This window comes from Magnolia sinica, chromosome 5 (assembly GCF_029962835.1).
Source record: "Magnolia sinica isolate HGM2019 chromosome 5, MsV1, whole genome shotgun sequence".
Classification (NCBI taxonomy): domain Eukaryota; kingdom Viridiplantae; phylum Streptophyta; class Magnoliopsida; order Magnoliales; family Magnoliaceae; genus Magnolia; species Magnolia sinica.
Genome location: NC_080577.1, coordinates 21,383,332 through 21,402,012, shown reverse-complemented (window position 1 = coordinate 21,402,012; position 18,681 = coordinate 21,383,332). Strand labels below are relative to the sequence as shown.

Below are 18,681 nucleotides of genomic sequence, written 5' to 3'. Positions count from 1 at the left end.
GACACGTAATCACGCAGAACTTCCTTATATGAAGTGGTATGAAACGAAGCACCCGAGTCTATAACCCAAGACTCATTCCTCGCATCAAGAGACAAGATCAATGCCTCTGTGTCACTCTCCTCAAATAGATTCACTGAATCATTCCATCCATAAGAGTTTCCTTCTTGTTTCTTGAGCGCCCTGCAATCACGTTTCATATGCCTCTTCTTGCCGCAATGCCAACACCCGTCTTTGTCTTTTAGTCCCTTGGACTTCTTCCTCGACTTAGAACGTCCGGGTTTATTGTCTCATTTGTTCAGCGATCTTCCTCTTCCTTCAACGTTTAGAGTATTCCCTGAATCCCCTAAAACCCCCGATGCCTTTCTTCTAGATTCTTCACTGAGAATTAGACCGGCCACATCATCAAATTTCAGCTTTGTCAACCCTGAAGAATTGCTCACAGCAATCACCAAACCATCCCAACTGGATAAGATCAATAACGCCCTGACCTCATCCTAAAAAACAATGCCAACGGATTCCAATTGGCTCTTGACTGTATTGAGCTCGTTTAGATGTTCAGTCACGCTCCCACCATCTAACATCTTCATATTGAATAGCTGTTTTATAAGATGAACCTTGTTGGACGCTGAGGGTTTTTTATACATGGTGACTAGGGCTTCCATTAATTCTTTTGTAGTTTTCATCTTTGATATATTAAAGGTGACGCTCTTAGACAAAGAGAGTCGAATTGTTCCTAAAGCCTTCCTATCCAGTAAAAACCATTCATCATCTGTCATCTTTTCTGGTTTCTTCTCTTTTCCTCCTAGAGGAATATAGAGGTCTTTCTGATACAGATAATCCTCCATCTGCATCTTCCAGAAGGCAAAGTTTGAACCATCAAACTTCTCAATTCTAGTTTTCCTTCTTCCGTCATCGCTCCCAATAGAGCTAAACCAATAACTCTGATATCAGTTGTTGCGTAGCACGCCAACAACGCAGTGAACTGAGATCTAATCTTCGGTCTCACCCACAAACGATAAACAAGAAGAAATATAAACTAGAAACAAATCAAAGCAATCCAAACAAACCACAAGACAAGATATACGTGAAAAAACTCCAAACAAGGGTAAAAAACCACGGATGCAAACTTCCACTATGAAAAAAATGAAGATTACAAAGCAATATACTAACCTCTCCCTTAAAAGTATAGAGAAAATCCCTTGCCCACACCTTAGAAATATTTTTTAATATTTACCTTTAACCCTAAAATTGCCCTAGGGATCCCAATTTATAGTTTTGACAACTTTCCTTTCGCACCCTTGCGAAAGGCGACTCAAATTTCCGCAGTCCGCATTAAATTCGGAAACGAATCTACGTAACCTCGACTGGACAAGCGAACTACATGACCGATCGAGCGGATCTCACGACCGGTCGAGTACCTCGAACCCAAAAATCTGATGCTCGCTGGACTTTGAGTCGAGTCAGTCCACGACCGGTCGAGCAGGAGCCATGACCGGTCGTGCAGCCCCCAAATGTGGCTCCACATCTCAACATCAAAAAGCTTTCAAGAGCCAAGCATGCAATATTTTACATTTACTTACGCACCAATAATCAAAATATCATCACCTTTATCTATAAATACCTTTCCTATCCCATTTCTAATACATCATCAACAAGCCCTATGGATTAGCTGAGGAAGTCTTTGAGAAAAAAAAAATGAAATGTTTTGGTCTCTAGAATCTTGTCCTCCTTCAGGTTCCATATGATAAGGCTGTAAGACTAGGGTATAGATTTTTTTTTTAAAAAGCTTTAATTATTTTCTTTAATTTTAAAAAATGCTAGTGTTTTTCCTCTTCTACTCACATCTTTGATAATGACCTATCATATTACAATTGAAAGTTTTATGGAGTAGAGTCAAAAACCTAAGAGCTTTGATCTTTTTCCTTTTTTCTAAAAAAAAAATAATAAAAATCATTGGAGTGACAGATTTTATTTTATTTTTCTCTCTACTCACATCTCCAAGCTTTCAAATAGTTTGAGAAACTTCTTTATTGCTTTCGTTTACATTATTTTTTGCTTATTAGGTTGCTATATTTTTCTTCTCTTAACACCTCATACTATAATTTTGCTTTATTTCTCATTCTATTCATTTATTAATTTGCAATCAATAATATAAAGTTTAATCATAATAATCTCAAATTCTGCAAAAAAAAAGATCTTATATTTACATGAATGAGGAATGATGCCTCACATCTTTCTTCCACATAACACCCTTAGAATTTATGAACATAGACCAAGTTGATTTATTCAAATCCAAATTATTTATTCAGATCTTGGGTAATAGTGATTTTACAACATCTAGACTGCTATAAATTCTAAGATTTTGGCTGACGGTGACTTAAAAATCATTTTCATCTCTTCCTATCCCAACCCTTTTGATGTATTTGCCAATTTAAGTTATGAAGAAAGTAATAAAGCATTTAATGCGATGGTTGCATATTAAATTAAGATTCAATCTTATATAAAAAATAGTTGTAATATGAATAAATGGGTGGTGAAATGACTTAAAGAATTCTTAAGAAAATAGACACCAGGTGGTGGCTAGAAGATATATTGGTAGGTGCAATCAAGAAATGAGTTGAAGATAATGTTGTTATATAAAATGATATGATTTTGAAGTATTGATAATTCTCTCTCTAAGTTGAGGACTGCCTCCTGTAATGTACTTTAAGGCGTGTTTGATTTTTCAGTGAACCGGTAAATATCAGGTAAAAGAGTAATAATTATTTCCCGTGTATTTACAACATGCCTAACTAGACTACTTACTTTTTTTACATGGGAACCGAAAGCATTACAAAATATGTATGGGTCCCACTGTGATGCATTTCGCTTATCCACACCGTTCATCCATTATGCCATTTGAATTTATAGTATGAGCAAAAAAATAAGGTATATCCAAAACTCAAGTGGACCACAGCATACGAAAAAGTGAATCGAATACTTGCCGTTAAAAACTTTGTGGGGCCACTGTTTCTTTTAGTGTGAGCCACCTGAGTGTTGTATCTGCTTCATTTTTTGTCCACGCTTCAAAATATTGTAATAAAATAGATGTACGGAACGGATGTATCATAAAATTAAAATTATTTCTTTTGAATTAGTTTCAATGACACAAATGCATATGAATTTTCAAACACGTGGACCGAAATAATTATTTATTTCCATTGTATTTTTGAAAAAAACAAAGAGGCCCTTAAGACCCTTCTTTTATTTATTAAATTTTTATTTTTATTTTTTCTTTCTTTTTAATTTCTTTATACATCATCCAACCAACATGAGTAAGAGGGTAAAACAATCACATCACTTTTGTGTGGATATTGAGTTGGAACTTTCACCAGTACTGATGTAAATAGAATAACTTTCCATGAGATAAAATCGGCCAGCGGTCAAGTACGCAACCATTTATTTAGATTAATAAAGCATACAGGCCCATTCAAAACTAAGGTGGGCTCCATACAGAAGATAGTTAAAATGGTGAGAATTGTGGGTCCACCTTCACATGCATATGTCATTCAATCTACTCAACTCATCTGCCACCACATGTAGATAAATAAATGACTAAAAATAATGACATTCCAAAATGGTGGGTCACATTCTATGAATTTGGAGTTGTTGGACATCATTTTACACCATTTCCTAAAATGGCAACCCACTAGCTTTTGGACTTTACACCGTTTAGTATAGTGTAGCCCTTCTATGTCTTGAATTTGTCTGTATTTTAGGATCTATGGTGAAAATGTGGCGGAAGGCCTGATGGACGGTGTGGATCTGATGCATGTCTGTCCGACTTGCAGTGATCAGATATCAGGCTTTCCACATGCCTTCCCAAATCTGGCAAACACCGGTGAATAATAAGAGACTTGTTGAGGGGCATTTACGTCCTTTAGCTGGTCATGACATGCTCACGCCATTTGTCCGAGAACCATCCAAAATGCGTCACCATCCGTCACTAATACCTGAGCTATTTTCTCCTCCTCCTCCCACTCCCACAAACCCTCCTAAACAACATCCCAAACCAGAAAAGAAAAAAAAAATTAAAAAAAAAATTTTAAAAAAAACCCTATTTTCTCATCTTCTCATGTAACAAAGAAGAAAAAGAAGAAGAAAAGCTCTACTTCATCTGATCTTTCTCTCTTCCATGGCTTCTCCAATTCCATTTCTAGACCTAAATCTGCTTCCTGACACTCCTCTCATTTCCCCCAAAATCGAACCGAAATCTGAACCCCATGAAGAAGAACCCCTCCAAATTCTACCTCCTACAGACCCTAACCCTAACCCTAATCCTGGCCACCAAATCTCCACCGTTCCAGAAACACCTCCTGCTGCTGCCGACGATGTATACTCTGAATTCCTCCGGATCTCCCATCTCTTCCGCTCCGCCTTCGCTGAGAAGCTCCGTCGCCGATACCGCGACGTTGCGGTCCTGCACCCTGATTCTCTTTCGATCATCCCCGCCAATCACGAGCCGTACCTCTCGTCGGCTATCGTCACTGCCACGAGGGCAAAGCGGCACCGGTCTACTGAGATGGTCCGGGTATCGCCTATCGGCGTCCATGATCACCAGCACTTCAGGGGTTCGGTGCGGACGGCTCGGATCACTTACGAGTCCCTCCGGCTGTTCTTGATCCAGGAGGAGGAGCGGGCGACGAATTCCTCTGGGTCTGCTAAGCGGATTAGAGCGGACCTGAAAGCTGCGGCCGCGATGATGGACCGTGGCTTGTGGTTGAACCGGGACAAGCGGATCATTGGCTCGATCCCTGGGGTCCATGTAGGTGACCAGTTCTTCTTCCGGATGGAAATGTGCGTGATCGGACTGCATGGGCAGGTGCAAGCAGGGATCGATTATGTTGCTGCTACTCGCAACACAAATGGTGAGCCGATCGCAACAAGCATCATCGTGTCTGGTGGGTATGAAGATGACGAAGACAAGGGGGATGTGATAATTTATACTGGCCATGGTGGGAAGGAACGTGATAATTTAAGGCATAGCCTTCACCAGAAGCTTGAAGGTGGGAATCTCGCTTTGGAGCGGAGCCGGCATTATGGGATTGAGGTCCGGGTGATTCGAGGAAAGAAGTGTGAGGGCAGCCCGACGGGCAAGGTTTATGTTTATGACGGTCTTTATCGGATTCTTGAGTATTGGTTGGACATTGGCAGGTCAGGGTTTGGTGTTTACAAGTATAAGCTTTTGAGAATCGAGGGGCAACCCGATATGGGCAGTGTGATTATGAAGTTTGCAGATGATTTGAGAAGAGATCCCTTGTCTGCTAGACCTTCTGGATACTTGAGCCTTGATATTTCAAGGGGGAAGGAGAAATTGCCTGTTTATCTATTCAATGACGTCGACTGTGATCGGGATCCAATGTTTTTTGATTACCTGGTCAGTCCAGTATACCCACCTTTTGCATTTCATGAAGCGGGTAATGGAGGCACTGACAGTCGTGGGTGCGATTGCACTTCTGGGTGTTTGGATGGTTGTTATTGTGTCGAGAAGAATGGAGGCGACATGGCTTATGATAGCAGTGGGATTCTTTTGAGAGGGAAGCCATTGATATATGAATGTGGTAGCTTTTGTCGCTGCCCACAAAGTTGCAGGAACCGTGTGACCCAGAAAGGGGTGAAGCATCGGCTGGAGGTGTTCAGATCTAGGGAAACAGGGTGGGGTGTTAGGTCATTGGATTTGATTCGGGCTGGCGCCTTTATTTGTGAGTACACTGGAATAGTCCTCACCAAGCAACAGGCAACGGTGGTCGCCATGAACGGTGACAGTTTGATCTATCCTGACCGATTTCCTGGACGATGGGCCGAATGGGGGGACATATCTCGTGTTTTCCCTGAATATTTGCGGCCTGCGTATCCTTCTTTGCCTCAGTTGAGTTTTGCGATGGACGTTTCGACAATGAGAAACGTTGCTTGCTATTTCAGCCACAGCTGTAGTCCTAATGTACTTGTGCAGTTTGTATTATATGATCACTACAACTTGTCATATCCTCATCTCATGCTCTTCGCCTTGGAGAACATCCCACCCTTGAGAGAGCTGAGCATTGATTATGGTGTGGGAGATGGATGGACAGAAAAGTTCTCTCCGTAGATAAATACTTCGTAAGAGGTTGTACACTATCAATGTGGTGGCAAACAGTCTTTTGAGGACATGCTGCTTGGGAATGTTCTTTCAGTGGGGCAGATTTCCTATCCATGGTAACACTTTGAACTCTCTTCTGCAGTTTAGACCACTGGATTTCTGTAATTCTTCTCTAATATTTATGACTGTTCATTTTTCTTTCTTGCTTGATATATTTTGTCTATGCTGTGTTAGCCATACCTACTTTATATTAATTATTTATGCAAGTGGTTACTTCATCGTTACTTCACTGAGCTGCTTCTTCCCCAAGTTACAATGCTTATCTTGAGGCATGGCATTTGCCAGATGCATGGGCCAGAGTGAACTTAGGTGCAATAGCATAAAGTTGACAATGAAGTCCCCTAAGAATTTTACAATGAGAATATTTGAAAATCTATCCAGCAGCATGAGAATTTCTTGAAACATTGTGGATTTTGGCTTCAGTGTTGAAAATAACTTTAGATGTATAATTTTCTTAAATCATTGTGTAGTTGGAAAACCAGCTGAGTCTAAGTGGTGGAAGTTCTTTAGGGTCCATTTGTGTATGGAATCCCGCAAAATCAGGATTAAGTCTAATCCTGATTTTTGCAGCCCCATGCCTTCCATGTAGGAACTGCACTAAAGCGGTGCTTTCCTCCGCATAAATGCCATTAAAGAAGTTTTAACAAAAAACCAGAAATTGCATTTATGAAGAGGAATGTGCCTCTTTAGTGAGGAGAATTCTCCATGGAGGGCATGGTGTCCGCCAAAATCGGTATTATACGTAATGCCGGGGATTCTGGGGGATCCACTACCCCAAATTGACCCTTAGGTTTCTTCATTGTGAATACGTTCTCAGTTTTCGGCTCTTAAGGGATGGTTCGATCACTAGTTAATTTCCAGCCTTTTCTCCTTGAGGCAAAACTCACTATGTACACTCAAGGCGCGTATGAAGCCAAGTGAAGTTTACGCTTCTTGACTTTAAGTTTCATGTGTCATGTATGGTGTAAGTTTCAATTTGTTTCATCATGGGACAACTTCTTTTTATTCTAAAAAAAGGGTTCTGTATTGACTATTGAAGTGTCTTAGTCATTATAGTATTTATACCAATGTCAGAATTATCATTATGGAGTATGAGTAAGGCATGTGACTTTCGAACAAAGGAAAAAGAAGTGGTGACTGAGTCATGGTTGATGAACGGTGGATCTTTTTGCTACAAATTAGGGCCACAGAACGGCGATCCATTGCTCTGATGGGCCCCACCATGAATGGGGAGCATACTCCAAGAGATTCCTGGTCATCCCCTCATTGGCCTTTATCGTTTGTCTATGCCGTTACTACATTTCTTTCTTAATTGCCTATTTGCAGGTATGGATTGAAAAGATAGGATTGCTACTAGCGTAGATCTTTGGGGCATGGTCCAACCACAGATGACGCCCATCAGAACAACTCCCTGATTTACCATGTTTCCTACCGTTGCCAATTGCAGACCTAAGGATATTAAGCATGCTTGGGTTGAGGATAATGTAATTCTTCTTATGATGAGTTATGCATCCATATTTTATCAATTTATGATCACTTTGATGTTAATTTCTGCCCAGTATAGAAGAAAGTGCGTTGGAGGGAAGTAGAGAGAGATCATGCACGTAGGCCATCTGGCCGTCCAATTCAGATGCCACTGTGGTCAATTGTGTGATCAGTCCCAGATTACATGACCTTAATACCCTTGGGTACCTCCTTCATGCATATGGACCATGGTCCCCACAAGTCCACTCGGCCATGCATGCACCGATATGCAGGATATTTTGGTTATTTTGTGGATTATCTTTTAAGATGTAGATTCTTTTTAGTAGTTATTTCCCTTTCCGGATTTGAAATGTAGATGTTGATCTCTGTTAACTAGGATATGATTTAGATCTAAAATTATAGAGTCCTGATTTGATTTGTAAGATCTCTTTGGATCTCTATCCTTCTGTAATCTTTCAAAAAAATAAAAATAAATAAAAAATCTCTATCCTTTTGTAGAGTGGTCTGTAATCTGTAACTGTATAAGACCTCTAAAGGCCATATATATGAAAATAGTTGATGAATGTTATTAATGAAAAAAAAAAAAAACATTAAAGTTTAGAAAATACTCTCTTGGACAGGGAGAAATATTCTAATGCACTCATATGGTTTTCTTTGGACAATCCTCAAAAAAGTTGTATTGTGATATGCAATTCATAAAAGTCTCTTGTATAAGGGTTTCAAGCTCCATGGGCATCCAAACTCACTCTTCGAGTTAAGTGTGATATACATTTCATAAAAGTCTCTTATATAAAGGTCCAAGCCCAGTAGACATCCAAACTCTGCAAGCTGAAATTTCAAAGTCAGAACCATTTTCCTAGAGATCAATTGTTGGGTCATCAGCAATCATGAGATTTGTAGTGCCACGATTACGTACATGAGATTTGTAGTGCCATGAAATTTCAAAGTCAGAACCATTTTCCTAGAGATCAATTGTTGGGTCAGCAGCAATCATGAGATTTGTAGTGCCACGATTACGTACATGTGGGATCCTGGCTCAGACTAAACCATTAATCTAATAGGCCCCACTGCACATGGAGGGAGCTCTAAAGATATACCAAGTTGGATTAATATTTCGATAGCTGGACTTGGGACTATCCTTTGAATGCAGACCATTTTTGTAAATCTCATTGATACTCTTTCTTTTTTTGGTAGGCCATTGATTTAAGGGGTTATATTAATCTTGAGAATTCTTTAGGAATCCCCCGTTCATGTCGGGTCCATCGCATCAACAGCTTGGATCACCAATCGTCTGTCCCACATGTATGGAATCTGCACTTTAGAAAAATGTCTACTGATGAGGAGTACCTTATAGTTCCCCCCAAAATTGAATTGCATCATAACGAAACGACGAATTTTCTTGATCGAACTATAGTTCCTCTTGAAGCAGCCTCAAACTAATAGTAATTAGAAATCAACTCTGAACTTTGACCAATAACTCAACTAAATGAAGACTCAAATTACCTGTTCATGAGGATGACTGGGAACCAACTTTAACTGAACTTCTAATTTAAAAACCAAATCAAGCTGAACTTAGAAATTTCTAGATTATTGAAACTTTGAGATCTGAAAGTTTGAAACTCACACTCAGCTTGGAAGACCAACGTGAACCACTGCCTAGTCTGATTGGGCTTTTGATGTACCCACATTCACGGGGCCATGTAGTGGTGGTATCATCATCTCAAGTGACTGATGCCCCCTTCTTTATAGAATTGACATTCCTCCTAGGTCTTTTGGTCCTTTGTGACAATCGACTTGGGCTGCATAAGATATTGCAGATAATGTCATGAAATCTTGATGAACATAAATATAATCTCTCTTTCTTAGTCTTTTTTAGAGTCAAATATGAAATTCAATAATAGAATCAAATGGATCATGATGGTTTTTCACGTACGTTTATTTTTCTATTCTTCTCCTTTGGTGCTTTTTATGGTTGGTTGGTCCACTTGGTGGCATCAATTATTGTGGATAACATCATGCATTCCTGATAAACATCAAATGATGAAAATTTCGTTTGTTTTTTGGGTTATATGTCAAATGTCAAATTGTAGTAGTAGAATCAATGGATGTTTGTCTTGTCCTAGTATTTTCTTTATTTTTTATTTTTTGGATCATTCTCATTAGAAATATAAAATTTTCTGCCCTGACAAAAATGATTTCTGTATTTTGTGGCTCTGATCAACCTTCTTTTTCTTTTTCTTTTTTTTTTTACTAAAAAGGAAAGTAGTTTTTTTTTTTCACATCTGCCCCTTTCTAATTTACCATTAGAAATATATTCTTGGTTCAGTGTAGGCTGGGTTGTGGGGAAAGTTTTTAGGGGGATCTTGAGCAGTTTTGTTTTTCGTTTTTCTGTTGGGAAGGGTATAGTTTTTGTTTCGTTCTTTGGCTGGGTCTATCCAGTTTGGGTGGTGGGTGGTTTTTTTTCTTTTTGTTGGTTGCTGTTGTTGTTGTTGTTGTTGTTGTTGTCTTAGTGCTTCTCCTTTTTCCTTTTTTGATTTTCATCTCTTTTTATAGTTTTTGGCTTTCTTTTGGCTTTTTGGCCGTAATAATATCCATCTTTCAAAAAAAAAATATACGTAAGTTTTCTGCCGTAAAAATCGAAATATGTATTTTTTGGTTCTCGTAAACTTTTACTAGTAAAAAATAAAAATAAATTTCTGGAGAGGAGCTCGTGCCTAGGATTATCCTTCGCCCTGTTGTCATTTTAATCCTTAGCTTTTAACCTTTTAAAACAGTCTTTGTGAGTTCTGAAGATTTAATGGCTTTGAGGAAGTAGCTCACAGAGGATTCCATGTAATAGTCCAAGCACTTCTATTAGTTGGCGTTGGGTTCACTGTGTTGTACACAGGAGATCCGATACTATCTCCTATTGGAGAAGTTTTATTTTGGTTTTTGGCATTTTGCAGCATGCGTGTTGAGGGTGCTCATTCCTCTTTAGCCATAGCATCTCAGAAAGTTACAGATTTAGCCTGACTTTATCAGTTTTTACTGTTGCAGTTTTTGGTAGTTTCCACAAATCTTTCTTATTGATTGATTATTTCCCATTTGACTCCAGCTAGCTATATTAGAGCTGTTGTAATTTCCAAGAATATAGAATCTTTACATTTTCCGTGATAACTAAATGTTATTCATAGAGCTTTGAGCTGCATATTTTATGGAAATAAGACTAAAATATAGAAATCAGGTGCAACTTTCCAACGAGTTGGCAACTGGATCGATTAGGAAACCATTCATCATACATAGATCAGATTGTTCATTCTGTTACAGAATTCTTGGAGAAGAATGCAGCATATTCATAATCAGGCCAACAAATTACTAATTAGGAGCGATCATAGGGGATGGTCTTGTTCTTCTTGGTTTCTTGTCAAGGAATTTTCAACATCTTTTCTAATTTTGATGCAATATCACCTTCAACAGAAGAATGCAAGAAATATTTTATTTTATCCTTCAAAAGTATAAAATATCTAAACTTTAAGGTTGTTTCCAAACATATTCTGGGAAGATCACACTGGGAATGAAAAATAAATTAAAGTAGAAAAATATGGAAGTGGTAATGTTTTTAATATCTGGAATTCTGGATATTAGCAAGATGTAATCAGGTAAGTCTTGGGATACTATCGGGACTATGAAGATATTTTGAAAATGTTGCGATATCATCAGGTAATACCATTAAGTGAGAGTATTACTGGGTGACCATTGTTTATGAAAATACTGGAAGAGTATCTCATTATTTTAAAAATATTGGAGATGTTTGTCACCTTCGGATTGATGCATGTACATGAAGTTTGGTGAGGTGATGAACACAACATTGCTAACCTGCGTGCATCTAGAGTCATTACCATCTACATGTGTGTGCATGTGCTGATAATGGCAAAGGCATGCAGGAGCGAAGTTCCCCCTCATGTGGTCACACTGTTTTCCTCTTCTGGCCTAAAAATCAGGCTTTGTGTTTCTGTCTCAGGCCTGTCTGGTGTACATTAAAAAAAGGATCTCTAGACTTTTTTTTAGCCACATGTGTTTTTCTTACTGCATGGCCAACCTGAGGGGCAAAGCAGCCTGATTTCCTTGCTAGAAGATCCAAACAGGGTGGAAAGGTAGGATCTTGCACACGTGCCATATCAGCAAGTGAGCTTGCATGCAGATGGGCAAGGCTCAATGCTCCTGCGGACCCTCTATAATGCAAGGGCATTTTCACACAGGGCTCGAGTTGGGGGGGATGGCGACCATGTGTAGTGGGGCCTACGAGGGGGGTTCGGCCGAGGGCTTGACCTGGGCTTTGAGATAAAAGGATTGATTCGCCACGCTCTGCCAGTTCGAGCTTTTAGAGCAAGCGATTAGTTGTCCTGCATCAAAAGTGGTATCAGAGCGGGAGGTCTCGTGTTTGAGACTCCTCATCAGGGTTGATTAATGCATGGGCATTTTCACATCGGGCTTGAGTGGGGTGGCCTGTGTGAAGTGGGGGCACACTTGGAGTGGGTGGCCCATGTGAGGTGAGACCCATGTGAAGTGTGGCCCATTAGGGGGGTTCAGCCGAGGACTTGACATGGGCTTTGAGATAAAGGGATTGATTTGCCATGCTCTATCAGTTCGAGCTTTTAGAACAAGTGCTTAGTTGTCTTGCATCACTCTATGTACATTATGCATAACAACATGTATGTGTGTATATATATGCACTTTACGTATGTAGATACATGCATATTTCTTTACGTGAGTGCTTAAAGAAAACTAATTGGACTCGTTCATCAGAGAAGGGGGAAAAAGAAACTTGCTTAACCACTGGGTTGTGAACATTCTTCAATATATGTGTACCTCTCTCTCTCTCTCTCTCTCTCTCTCTCTCTTTCTCTCTCTTTATACGTGTGTGATGCAGGACTGATGCATGAACCAAATAACTTGTGAGATCAAGTAGTAGAATTAGGACAATTAACAAAAAAAAAAAAAAACCACAAGCATTACCATAATCATCACGAATTCCATGAAAACCAAAAGAACATCATCCATAATCCTAGCCTATGTTACCAACATCGTCACACATAATCATTAAATAAAAGAAAACTTTGATCTAATGGATGTAGGGACATCCAATTAGCATAGGGTATAGTCTATTTCAAAGTAGAAGACCTAATACAACCTAGAGTAAAAATTAGGGTTTGGGTAATTTCGAAAAGTAGGAAAGTTAGGGATTTTAGGTTTAGGGTTAAGGTTTTGGGAATGGAAGAAAGTGGTTTTGATATAAGGATGATAGAAAACCAAAAGGGTCAAGGTGTGGCCGTATGACCAACTCGAAGGATTCATACACGTGGCCATATGGTCACACGTGTGGCGTGGGATGGATGTGTTTAGGTCAGCTAGGGTTTGGATAGTAAATAGATAAGGGAAAGATGTGTTTAGGAGAAGATGAAGGCTTATGTTGGGAGAATCGAAGAATTTGAAGAAAATACTTTGTTGGAGGGGAAAAGGGATGATGATGTGGGGATAGATGGAGACCTCACACCTCTATTGATGAAGATTAGCCTCACACCAATCTCCCTTCCAAATCACATGTAAATTACAAAATCCAATGAGGGAGAGGGTCACACACCCACAATCTTTTATGCTCCAAGAAAGTTCAAAAATTACAGTAAATACCATGTTTTGTGAATTTTGATAAAAATAGCCCTAATCTAACTAAAAACACTCATAATGTTGTCCAAACATAACATAAACAAAACTAAATCTTATAAGCTGATAAAATCTAAGAAAAACTAGTGTGGAAAATCCACGATCAATGGCCCGATCATATGATCAAACGGCTCGATCGTTACGTCCCTCCAATCCAACAGTCTGGATCACTCCATAAAGCAACCCATGTGCATCTTCCCAGTGTGAGGTCTTCCAGATGCTTACACATGCACATGGGGTCTTCAACATGATCACGAGTACTCGTTTGGCCATAGGGAAATCGGTGCTGCCCACCTCCTCTGATACATACGCAAAGGTGTACATGAAGTGATATCGTCATCAGCGTGGCGTGCGCACGCACACATAGAGGAGACACAACTATCATGTTGTTTATACAACACCAGCCCCCAATGGTTGGCCCATTGAATAACACGGTATGCAAAAATCAAGCTAATCACTCATCATATGGGCCTAACATCCAAAGTACACATCTAACCCACCTGATGTTTGGAATGACCTATTTTGGGCTAGGTAATGTTTATGATGATGGGTTGGATATCATACACGCATGATGCATTGGCAATTATGCTCTAGTTGGACCATAACTTGGTGGTCCAACTAGTTGCATGTGAGCAATGATCACGTACATGGGATGTATGTGAATTTCACATGCACCCCACTAGTTTGGCATGCATTTTCTATATCTATACATGCATATATTGTATGTTGACGTGTTTCTTTTCTTTTCGTCTCTTTTTCTTGAGAAACGCATCACACACAAATGCAGCCCCCAGTGTCTCATGCGTATCTATATCTATGCATTTATATATTTTATGTCTGTGTTCCTTTCTTTTCCTATCTTTTCTCTTTCTTTCTTTCTTATTCCTTTTTTTTTTTTTTTTTTGAAAAATTGTGTTTGTGTTTTTGTATGTGTGATAATATTTCTGTGTGGATGTGTGTGAAAGTATTTCTGCTTGCATGCATGTCTATATGCATATGATGTCAGTGTGAAAGTATTTCTGCATGATGCCTGCCTATATACGTAGGATGTGTTATGAATATTTCTGCATGCATATGCTGTATATGCACTTATGTAGGATATGCCCGTGTATGTAAATGGATCAATATGGGGACCCCAGCCCCCTTTCCCATTCACTTCTAGGACACATTTTTGGAAAATTGGATTCAAATGGATCCCTAAAACCTCAGTTATAAAGAAAATACTGATTGAATTATTTATGAAATAAATCCTGAAACCTTTTGTTGTGGTAGTTAGTGGTTTCTTAATAACAATACCACAAGTGAATATGGGTTTTAAAATCGACTGTTGGTGATGAACAATGGCTTATAGTAATCCATGAAAAAAAGACCATTACAATCCACGCCAGGGACAATTCAAAGAGTGAAGAATGGGACTAAATATGACAAGAAAAGGGGAGAAGGAAAGACTAGAAAGTTATTTATATGACCAAGCTATCCTTATCATATTTACTACATTCATATTGAGCAGACAAAAAGGGAAAGAGAAAAGAAAGACAGCAATCCCATCTTTTGGGTGTTTGGCCACCTCTTGGGATCCCGATAGTACTTGCCCATATCTAACTAAATTAATTAATTAATTTCTTGAACAGCAAATATGGTTTATTAAAATAGGCCCAAATGGCACCTACAGAAACCTAGAAGCAGATAAAAGGGGTCAGCCATCTGGCGGCCAGAGACCCAACAATAACAACATATAATATCTTTCTTCATTAGAATATTTTGAAAATGCTTCTGTGCTCACTGTCTAAATTAACTTCTCGTGACTTAGATAGCTACCATTAGTTTTATGTGCATATATCAAGAACATGCCAACCACTCGTGCGATAGATGGATAGGGGGAGGAAGGGAGGGAAGGAGGGTAAAATGGTTCTTTTTCATACCTTTCCTATTGAAGATCAGATAATCCTATTCAATTATTTGCATCTCCTAGATGGAAGTTTAGATCTCAGTCGTGAGATTGAGTAAATGATCTGATAGTCACTGATTCCTCATGTTTTATTTTTGAAGCATAGAAACTGTATTTAAATTGGGTTACATATCAGCCGATCAATATTTTAAATAGCTACGGTATGTAGTGTGTAGCTTGCACTACTACTGTAGCTTAGCCTTAACTCAACGCTGTTATGGGGCCATATGGTCATTACAAGTCAATACAACCTTCACTGTAAAGGGCCCATTTTGAAAATTTTTATTTTCAAAATTTCTCATTTCCACTTCTTCTTCCAGCATGAAGCTTAGAAACTCATTTTAAACAAGATCTAGGCCTATTTTTGGGATCAAACACAAATTTAAGTAGGATTTGTTGAATTGAAGAAGAGTGTATAATTTTGAGAAATATTGGAAGAAGTGTAAACCATAAGATTTTTAAAAAAAAATCCAATTTGTCCTTGTTTATGTTGGGTGTGTTCTATTTGTCCTTTTTATTGTGTGCGCGTGCGTCTGTTCGACACGATTAAATACATTTTTGAAATTAAAAAAGATGGGATTGTCAAATTTTTTTTAGAATTTTACCAATAAATTTTGAGTTTTTCCCCATAAAGTTTTTGAACATTACAGGGATGATATGCTGGCCGATACCCGTTAGGTAATACTGTGCTCATAGGTGGTGTGCTAATGGATGCTGTGGAGGAATTACTGGTGCATATTGTTTTGTAATCTGTCACATTATTTCCATCTTGGCATCCTCAGTCTCATTATACCTGCACTTACGTTTTGGATATACAAAACATTCCATGCAGGTGTTATCTACATACAATCTAAAGAATGCACGACATTTCCTTTTGCTTGGTGAGAGGGTATGCTGTAGCAGTAGAAGTTATGCTACTCTTCTTTTCAGCTGATCATCAGTAGAAATGCATTGTGCATCTTGTTTTGGAGCACCAGGGGAGGAGAAAACGATTCGATGCCTTCTATGCTGTTGTATCTGTAAGTGCTCTCAATCATATGTATAAAAGATAAGAAGGTTTTAAAATTTTGCAAGACTAATAACACGTTTAAAAATGACAATACAGCAGAGAAGTAAATGCCAGTGATTGGGGTGGAAATGACTGACAACCATTTTTTTTTGGTTCTTTGTTCTTTCCTTCTTAGGTCTTCTTTTGGGGGGAAGCTTTCTAAGGAAAGTCCCATGTATGTATGCATGGATGCATGCAAGCATGTAGCAAAGCATGTAAATATTTGTAAATATAATGGTTATACTGAAAATGGCATGTATGAGAACATAAATGCATGATTGGTCTCTCCTTGTATTTTTAGGATGAATGGAGCAGAGATAGTTCACTGATTGGACGATCCTCTCTGTCCAATTGATGGTCATAAAAGCCGACTCTATAAAGAGAGACCAATGGGTGAAATGAGATGGTGAGATCCACTGATACATATTGCTGAGATTTAAAATCTCAGCCATATTTATGCAGAATATTAATCAAACGTTTAATATTGCAGTAGTATTTAGTTCTCATTGATTATATTGTGATATTAACATGAAATTCTGTTGTACTTTATTTTTTAAATCATTGCATATATGTGTGTGTGTGTGTGTGTGTGTGTGTGGTATATCGATTTATTGTAAATATTTATTATTTTGTATTTTCAGCAAGATTTTTCTGATAATATCCTCAGAAAAACCACCAAGTCTGAAAATCTCTCGTATGGATATATGCATTGCGGTCTGGGGAGCTTTTCTATCGAAGCTCAGCAGGGCTTGAAGATTTGCCTCTTCTTTTAACACAATTTGCAAATCATTTTGAAAGTCCGTGTTTGTTGACTTTTTTGCCATGATGGCGAAGTTGGTTAACCACCACTGGCCTTTTACTGACGCTCTTGGATGGATGTGCTAGGTGGCTTTTCTGGGCTGTTGGTCAGAACAGCCATCTCTTGGACAGACTATTGGAAATGGATTGTGTTGACCGTCCAACTTGAAACGAAACACAATAAATGTTGATTTGTGATGGAGGAGGCAGATGAGGAATATCTTGATTGAGGTGATTATGGTTTGCTATGATGGCTCCAGAACAGAAATTAGCAGGAATGTTCTAAATGTTTAGACGGTTCCTAAATTACTAACACGGTAATTTTCTATGTTTGTCTGTGTTGTTGAATGTGTTTTTATTATAGGAAAAACTTGGAAGAATAAATAAATAAATGGCATCTGTTTTCCCCGAAGGCTTGTTTTGGAGATGGTTATCCATTTTAAATGAAATATCTTCCTGCTATACTGCTACTAACTGAAAAAAGAGGTCACGCCTGACTTCCACCGGAAAACAAAAAGTTTACTGCCACTCTTTTTTTTCCAGCCTCTTTTAGCACGTGCTAAATGCGAACACGTGTGTGATCCACACCGTCCATCATAAGTACGTATCGGGTAAGAAATAAAAAGAAGGAAAAAAAAAACTACACCTTACCGTTCACTTTTTTGCGACAGGCGCTGACAGCTACAGTGCTATTTGTCAGTGGAAGATGAGTTTGATTCGTTATCTTGTCCCCCGAATTAAGCCTTTTAAGAAAGTGCCATCTGGCAAATAATGATTCATTCGAAGATGGGATGTACCATATTTCTAACCATTCTATAAAAAAAATTTTAAAAAAAGCTAACGAGGACACGCGGACATGGTTTTGCACCAGATATATGAGGTTTTCCAGATATTGAGTGGTTTTTACAGAGTCGTAGTTGGCATAAACCCAATGCTACACGTCATTGGGATGGTCGGTGAGGTAATGCTGCCGAGTTATCCACCGAGCGGGGATAAAAATATGGTCCAGCAGTTGAAGATACCGGAGGTGGTCGAGATGCGGAACTGGCCAATAAAAGAGGAACAGTTACAAGAGGGAAGCATAACAAGACTTGGAGATTCTTTCAAATAATGTAACATGAGAAGGATTTAGAGATTCTTTCAAACAGTGTAGCTGATAGAGGAAAATGTAACAAGAGAAGGATTTAAAAATTCTTTCAAATAATGTAACCGATGGAATTATCAAGAGAAGGAACTTGGCATGATAATAGAAATATCTAGAAAAATAAATTTTGCAGCAAAAATCTATAAATAGAATAAATTTATAAAGTAAGGACAGCACACTATCTAATTTAATATCAACTAAAATTATCAATTTACGTTATTTTACGCGTAGCGATAATCCGTTAGCAATAAGTCTTATATATAGTTTTTAGGTTCTTTCAATAGACATATTCTTGCAGTTGTTCTCATTGATCAATTGTGAGTCTTTCCTGTTGTTTGATTGCATAGGTATTCTGAAAAGTTTTTTCTTATTGAAGGCAA

General features: G+C 38.5%; 1 protein-coding gene across 5 annotated transcripts; it reads left to right on the top strand.

The window, feature by feature from the left end:
* Positions 1–4,019: 4,019 nt before the first annotated feature.
* Positions 4,020–16,834, top strand: LOC131245717 (histone-lysine N-methyltransferase family member SUVH9-like). 5 transcript variants are annotated; one of them, XM_058245362.1, is made up of 3 exons: positions 4,020–6,234; positions 16,144–16,330; positions 16,661–16,834. In XM_058245362.1, exon 1 carries the CDS (start codon positions 4,175–4,177, stop codon positions 6,125–6,127), a length of 1,953 nt encoding a protein of 650 aa, XP_058101345.1. In that variant the 5' UTR covers positions 4,020–4,174; the 3' UTR covers positions 6,128–6,234; positions 16,144–16,330; positions 16,661–16,834. The 5 variants fall into 5 exon arrangements, with proteins under 5 accessions (XP_058101345.1, XP_058101344.1, XP_058101343.1 ...); XM_058245361.1 differs by lacking the exon at positions 16,661–16,834 and adding an exon at positions 16,420–16,645; XM_058245360.1 differs by lacking the exon at positions 16,661–16,834 and adding an exon at positions 16,417–16,645.
* The last annotated feature ends 1,847 nt before the right edge of the window (positions 16,835–18,681 follow it).